Raw genomic sequence first — 7,412 nt, forward strand, 5'->3', positions numbered from 1 at the left:
ATGGGGGAAAAGGGGAGAAAAAGCCTCTCAAGGCACAGCGTCCCTGCAAACTGCACACCCTGTTTCCTTCACCAGCAGTTTTACAATTGCTAAAGCACCTTATAGGACAGATTAACACACAAGAGGTGCTATCAGAAGGACTTAAAAGTGACAAAAGACAGATTCAAAACTTGCCAAGAATGGTCGGAAGGAAAAATTGTGTGTACAGCTATCAACAAAGAAGGATTTATTCATTTTGATAGCGGCTCATTTGACAAATACAATCTACTTGGCATTCCTCTCCCCAGCACATAAATCTCCGTAGGGACAGGGTACATCGCTGTGCCTTCAGCAGGGTGTCTGCAACTGAACGGGCTGAACAGGTCCCCACTGCAGGTGACATGGCAGCGTCCCCTTATTCCAGCCTGAGGGGTTACAGCCCCCAGAGGGGCTCCAGCTTACCTGGAGAAGCGCAGCCGTCATGTAGAAGACTATGAAAATCAGGGTGAGTGTCGTGTGTCCACCTTGCATGGAGCTGATGGTGTAAAGGAAAACCAAGTGTCCGGGCACCACCAGGAGAAAGAGCACACGAGCAGAGCGAGAATTCACATCTGCAAGGAAACAGAGATGGAGTTCAGGCTTAAGACAGGCTTGAACACTCAGCAACTCTGCAGCCTACCTGGGCTCCAGGGGATGAGGCAGCACAACTACAGTGAAATCAGAGGCAGGGACCAGCACACTGGACCCTCAACCCAGCACGGAGGGTTTAGGCTGGAAGGCAGCACCCTGAACGATGCCCCAGCTGTCAGGATGCCCAAGGACTCTCTGCACCAGGCTCGGTAGGAGAGCTTAACTCTGTCCCCAGAGCAAAAGCTGTTCTCAGACCTCAGCTGCCAAAGGGACTCGTGTTCCCCCTCTGACAGTGCTCAGTACAGAGCTGTCAAGAATTCACTGTGAACACAGAATTTCCTTGGAGCTCTGTCTGTACCATGTCTGGTGACCGGTTTTCTATCAGATCACCACCACGCTGGAGACCTCTCGCCCCTCCTTGCTCTCAGGACCCAGGCTGCAGGCTATCCAGCCTCTCCAGGAAGTTTGGAGGATAACACCATCTGCCCACACCCTGCGCTGGAATGCAAGTTTGGGCTGTGCTCTGCCACAAATAACAGAGCTGTCAGGAAGGCTTTGTAAGCCAGCAGCTTTCTGTAACTGCAGCTCTATGAGCCCAGCAGAGCTGCAACACTCCAGCAGCCTCAAGGCAGGTTTCAGTATCCTGGAGACATCTGGAAAAGATTAGAGAGGGCATGGGACTGCTGCATGGGACTTCCTCATCCAGCAGAGCCATGTCCTCTCGCACAGCAGCTCTGCTAAATGTCTGACTGTCTCTAGAGGGCAGGGCAGGCCAGAGGACCGGCCACATCCGTGAGCCGACAGCTGCCTCCGAGCAGACCTCAGCCACCATTTCCTGCGACACTGCTCCAGCAACGGCCACTTAGCGACCCACGTGCAGCAACTGCAGCTGGCAGAAGTCAACAGATTTCAACAACCGACTTGGATACCTGAGCTGAAGAAAGTGCTGCAAGGGCTGGGGCACTTGCGAGGGGCTGTCTCGGAGCTCTCCCCAGGCATCCCGCTCATGTGCAGGTACGTGGAGATGCGGCTAGCCTGCACTGCCACCAGGTTGCCACCCACACCTGCAGACAAGGAGAGAGCAGTAAGATGATGTCTCAAACACTTGAAAGAGCTATTTTCAACAGCCACCAGATCTGGAATTGCCAGGTGCTGGAATAATGTAGGACAGGCTATGTTTGACCCGAATTCCACTTTTGCAGGATGTAAAGAGCTGAGACAAAGCACTCTGTTCTATGGTTTCCCCTTAGGTCCCTCAGTAAAATAGATGCAATTCTCTTACTGCAGCTTTGATTGGAAGAAATAATGTGGAACAAAAAAAAAAGACAAGTCAGCCACCAAAACAGACACAGGAAGTTTAAAACTATTATTTTTTGCATGAGGCATAATGAAACTGTGGAACCCACTAACACAAGATGCACCAGCTCAGAATTAATGCCATTTATGGCAAAAAGTAATAAAGCAAGGAGTTCCCCTGGTTCCTTAGGCAGAAAGGAGGTCAAAGCTTTACACCAGAAGCAATTAGATCTCCTGACTCCAAGCTGCACATCCAAATCTTTATGTGCCAGGTGCCACAAGGCACACATCTTGGAAGATGGGGGTCTTCCCCCAGCCGGGAGGAATCAGGAGATGAAGAGAGATTTTGTTGGATCCCTGGAAAATGTGTCTTTTAGGCAACAGCCTCTGGTGAAAGGCTGGCACCAGAGGGAGCCACGCTGCTGCAAAGCTTGGGTCAAACTACCACGTCTCCCTGTCAATCAAAAGAGACTCAGTCTCCTTAATCTGCCTGCAATAAGGCACACGGGACAATTCCACTGTTTGCCAAGAGCCTCCAAGAGCTACAATACCAGAGTGGAGAGGAACTCACCATTAATAACCGGCGTGAAGACAGCCATCCCAGCAAAGTTTGGATCTGAGACCGTTCTGTCCAAAATTAAACCCCCAACACTGCAGAGGGAAGATTGCAGAGGTCAGTGCCATTAGGACACACTCACACAAAGCACTGAGGGTTCTCTCTGCTGCAACCCAAGGGTGACACATACACCTTTTGCCCTTGCTGCCAAAAAACGCCAAAGATTAAATTCTCTAACGTGTGGTTTACTGCGATGCAATAATCAAAAGCAATCCTGCCTTTCAGAGGGCAGAGAGGGCTCTCGTGCAGAGGGCTGCCAAATGGGAACTGTGTTTAGTCCGTGGCCATGCCAGAGTCTCCCTGGGCAGTAGCTGGGACATCACTAAAGCCCTGGATTGGAGCAGCCAGCTGCTTAATCACTCCTGTGCCCCAGGACCTAGAGCCCCATGTCTTTGTCTAGAAAACACAAAATAACCCATTTTCCTGGCAGACCGTGGAAGCAGAAGAGGTTTGGTTCTCTCTTGGTCTGGAATCCACCAAGGGCTAAGAGGTTGAAAGGGCCGGGGAAAGGGCGTGTTGTCTGTCTGTCTTTGGGGAAGAGGAGCTCCTCTGTGCCCTCCTACCTGCTAATAGCCATCGCGATGATGACGGGCTCCCAGCCAGAGTACAGCACCTCCCGAGTGGCTGCGTTCTTCTTGGCGATGATGATCCAGATGGGGAGCAGGGCTATGAAGAAGGCGCATACCAGAGGATTCACGTAGGCTTTGCTCTCTGAGGGGGAAATAAGCAGAGGCAACAGATCAAGGACACATCCTGCCGCAGTGAGGTGGGATGCTGCTCCAGCCGAGCTCACCAAGCCTGCCTACAGACTGCTGTCATCCCTGGAGTCAGACTCCAGTAAAGGCAGGCAGACTGGACCAGCCCAGCCCCAGCTCTGCAGGACAGGGCATTTCCCTCTCCTGGTTTACTCACAGGAGCTTTATCAGCAGATACAAGTGAGAGCTCTTCAATTTCTGACTGCTCATTCCCACTCCCAGGCAGGACCCCGCAGTGTTGCTTCACCTTTGGCTGAACCTGGCTGAGTCACATCCCCTGCGTCCCAGCCGCCGGGGAAGGAAGGTGGAGGGCAGGGAGGAGGAAGTCTAGAGTCTACAGCTGCAGCCCTGTGCTGAGGATCCCCAGCTGGCGCTGACAGTACAAAAGGTGAAATCCAGAGCTGCCTTCTCCCACTGCTTTAGCCACAATCAGGCCCCTGGCACTTGGAAGGAGACAACCTTTCCCCTACCACTCTACCTGGTAAGAAGGAAGGATGCAGATCACTGCCAAGACTGTCTTCAGCTACAAGGCACTAAGAAGGTCCGTTTCCTTCCCTTATCAGTTCTGACTAGGTCTCACTAACTGAGGTGGCTTCGAGGCCAGGTATCCTACACACCCCGAGAACAGGAAGGGGAAAGGAAGAAGGTGAAATGAAAGGGAGACGCAGCAGCACGTGGAAGGACCATGGAGAGACAAAAGCCTTTTGTTGCTGCTCACCCAGCTCTTTGTACAAGCCCCAGCTGATTCCTGAAAGCAGAGCCAGGGTGATGAGATCCCCCAGGCTGGCAGCAATCGGTGTGGCGACGTTATCAGGATTGATCCCCATCTTCCTGGATCCGATGATGACCCCAATCATAATCATGCCTACAGCCAAAAAAAAGAAGAAAACAGGATGAGGCCAAGGACAACCCATCATTTGAGGAAGAGGTTCACGCAGGATGGGCAGGGTCTGTCTCTCACCCAGAACAAGGGAAGCAATGAAAGCAGTAGCCACGCTGCTGGCACAAAGCAGGACAGCATGGTCAATGCTGAAGTGCCCATCTGGGATCCATCCGAATATCACCGCTGCGATCGAGGCCAGGAAGCCAACCACAGTAGCCTGAACCTGAAAATAAAAACCAGACAGTCACCAAGAGGACTAGAGAGCAAAATGGTCCTGGGGTGAGCGAGGAGGGAACCACCACCCAGGGGACCATCATTTCAGGAGGATTAGCATCTAGCAGGGAAACACCACGTCTCACCCTTAGAGCAAACCATTACGTTCAGATGACTGTGGAACGAGAAGCTGCCAATACCAAAAACCAGGCGTTTAAACCTGACACTTGTCACAGTTGGCTTACACCAACTTTCCCACTTTCTTCTCCTTTCCCATTTCCTTACCTGTATCAGAGCCATATTCCCTGTTATCATCCTCCAGAGCTCTTTGGGTGTATCCATTTGGCCAATATTAGCCTGCAAGGGGACATCACAACATCACTAAAGACTGACAGCATTTTGCATTTGCTAACAGTCAAATTCCTGCCTTCCAGCTATGGAAATTTGTGCCAGGAGCAGGAGAAAAGAGTGACCTCAAATCCTTAGCTCTTACAGGAGAGCAATTCAATAGAAAAGGTGTGCGTGCCCATGCCTGCACGTACGTGTGCACAGCTGGGGCACAGCTCTGCAGTAACACCCCAGCCTGTGACATCCAGTGCTGTGAAAGTCACTTGGGCTTTACACCCTGAGCAACCACAGTGCCTCTTCCAACAGTTTTATACTCCAGCACACCAGAGCTGTTCCCAGTTTCACCTTCAGCACCTTCCCAGCTGCAGGAGTGGGCTGACACTCTCCTACGTGGCAGGAGTGGAGCCAGACTGACGACAGAGGGGGTTCTGAAGGCTGTGACATCCAGTGCTGTGAAAGTCACTTGGGCTTTACACCCTGAGCAACCACAGTGCCTCTTCCAACAGTTTTATACTCCAGCACACCAGAGCTGTTCCCAGTTTCACCTTCAGCACCTTCCCAGCTGCAGGAGTGGGCTGACACTCTCCTACGTGGCAGGAGTGGAGCCAGACTGACGACAGAGGGGGTTCTGAAGGGAGCGCAAAGGGGAATCGACGTCAATAGAACGTCTGATGAAAAATCTTGCAAAAGCAACAAGATATACTTTGTCCCCATGCAGTCACGCACTGCTGCTTATTTACTCATTGAATTCACTCCACTGGTGACCAAGCCAAGCCTGGCTCAGCCCCAGTTGGGTCACGCTGCCCCTCAGGTCAGCCAGCCAAAAGGTGCACAGATCCTCGGGTTGGCTACCTGCGTGCCCCAGCTCCAGTAGGGACCACGGCCAGAGCAGCATCACGTGGGCAGAGGAAGCTGGCAGCAAGAATCCTGTTTCAGTCAAAAGCTGAGTAAACAAGGCTAATGCCACGTGGAGACCTACAGAGCAGCGGGAAGCAGCCGTGGCACACGGGTCATCTGGCACCGCTACAACTGCGGGAGATGCTAATCAGACTAACCAGAACGGACGGAAAGTTGCTTTAATTCCTTGGCGTACGATCCAAAATAACCCAGCAGAATCCCTGCAGGTTGCTGGTTATTGCAGAACATCAGGGTTCTGCTCTTCCCTAGCACCTTCTAGGTCATGGAAAAAACAGACAGGCAGAGGGTACAGGCTTATCTCCAATCCTGCATTATCAGAAGCTGATGAACGTGAAAAAGAAACAAGTGTGTCACTGTGAATTCATAAGGGAGAGGCTCAAGCAATCTGAAGTGGTAAATGCACGTTGGAGTTACTGGCTGACAGCATCAAACTCAAATTTCTGCTCAACAACACAGCAGCAGTTTCTGCCTTGCAGGTTTCCTTGCTGGCCTCTGCAAAAACAAGAAGTCAGTGATCAACTGATCCTTCTGCTCTCCTTACTGCAGGTTCTCCAGAGAACTGCCAGCTCACCTCAACCAGCACTGAGATGTGTTTATCTCTGGAGTGAATTTATCCTGGTCAGTTCAGTGGAGAGGAGGAAAGAATGGGGAAAAAACCAACAAAAAGCTGACTGGAGCAGCACTGAGCAGATCCAGCACAAGAATTCAAGCTCTATATGAAGCCTGACCTTGAAATTCCAGCCACATGGCAATTAGGTTGGGATTAACATAATCTAGCTGTAGTCACTGGCAACAGGATCTTAATCCTTTAACTAATGGGAGAGTTTTGCTTCTTAATTGCAAAAGGAATTTCTGAGGTACCTTAATGCAGCACTAATGAGAAAGCCACAGCCTGAGAAACCCCTGCGGGCTGCTTTCCTGCGGAGAGAGCACGAGACCCGCAGCGTGAAGCACTGGTCCGAGGGGAGCTCCCTCCGCACCTGCACGTGGGTCCCCCACGCTGAGGGATGAACAGGGCAGGGAAAAAAAAGGAAAGCCCAAGAGACCCTCCTGTCCCAGCACACACAGGTACAAGGAGGCAGAGTGCAAGGTGAGGGGATCCATGGAGAGGAGCACAGCCTTCTTCCCTGCCAGGGCACGGGAAAGCAGAGGAGGAATCCTGTGGCCCCACCAGCACAGGGGCAGGAGGAGGCACCGGGACACCAGGCGGGTGCGAGGACAGCGGCACCTCGGCGCGGACGGGCCGGCGAGCCGGATGGGTGCTCTCTGTGCCAGTGTCCTCGTGACCCTGCTGCAGCCACCAGAGCAGGGAGGGGAAATTTTTGCATTCCCGTGACTTTCTGCACAGTCTCGTTTCTTGCCAAGCCTGCCCCAACGTTGCTCCGTGCCAGCCCCGTGAGGGCAGAGGATGGAGAGGTGCCTTTGTCCCAGCAGAGCCAAGCACTCACCGCGACAAGCCCATGCTCAGAAAGTGCGATCTGGCCAAGGCCAAGAGGGAGAACAGCCTGTGTCTGGGACAGCAAGGATCCTGACATGATCCAAACAACAGAGAGTGAATAAAACAAAGGGATTTGTTTCCCAGAACGAAGGGGCAAACAAAGCTCAGCCACAAGCTGCAGCGCTGGGGCTCGGTCCCTGCCAGCCCTGGCACCGGGGCACAGCTGGGCCAGGGGCCGCGAAGCCTCCCAGCAGCTTTGTCCTCCCCAGCGGCACCGGGGAGAGGAGACCAGCGTGAACGGAGAGCGAGGGCTGAATCCAAGGAGCTGGTCCCCAC

At 52.7% G+C, this 7,412-nt stretch overlaps 1 protein-coding gene across 1 annotated transcript in view; it reads right to left on the minus strand.

Moving 5' to 3' along the window:
- The window catches only part of SLC41A1 (solute carrier family 41 (magnesium transporter), member 1), a 16,648-nt gene that overhangs the window by 1,681 nt on the left and 7,555 nt on the right, over positions 1 to 7,412 (minus strand). Inside the window, exons 3-9 of the mRNA XM_010083284.1 lie at positions 4,658 to 4,729; positions 4,238 to 4,382; positions 3,995 to 4,141; positions 3,085 to 3,232; positions 2,477 to 2,556; positions 1,539 to 1,673; positions 442 to 590 (exon numbers count right to left, since the gene is read on the minus strand). Coding sequence (XP_010081586.1) covers positions 442 to 590; positions 1,539 to 1,673; positions 2,477 to 2,556; positions 3,085 to 3,232; positions 3,995 to 4,141; positions 4,238 to 4,382; positions 4,658 to 4,729 — 876 coding nt within the window. The remainder of the gene's footprint in view (positions 1 to 441; positions 591 to 1,538; positions 1,674 to 2,476; positions 2,557 to 3,084; positions 3,233 to 3,994; positions 4,142 to 4,237; positions 4,383 to 4,657; positions 4,730 to 7,412) is intronic.

Source organism: Pterocles gutturalis, unplaced genomic scaffold (assembly GCF_000699245.1).
Source record: "Pterocles gutturalis isolate BGI_N339 unplaced genomic scaffold, ASM69924v1 scaffold31210, whole genome shotgun sequence".
In the NCBI taxonomy this organism is placed as follows: Eukaryota; Metazoa; Chordata; class Aves; order Pterocliformes; family Pteroclidae; genus Pterocles; species Pterocles gutturalis.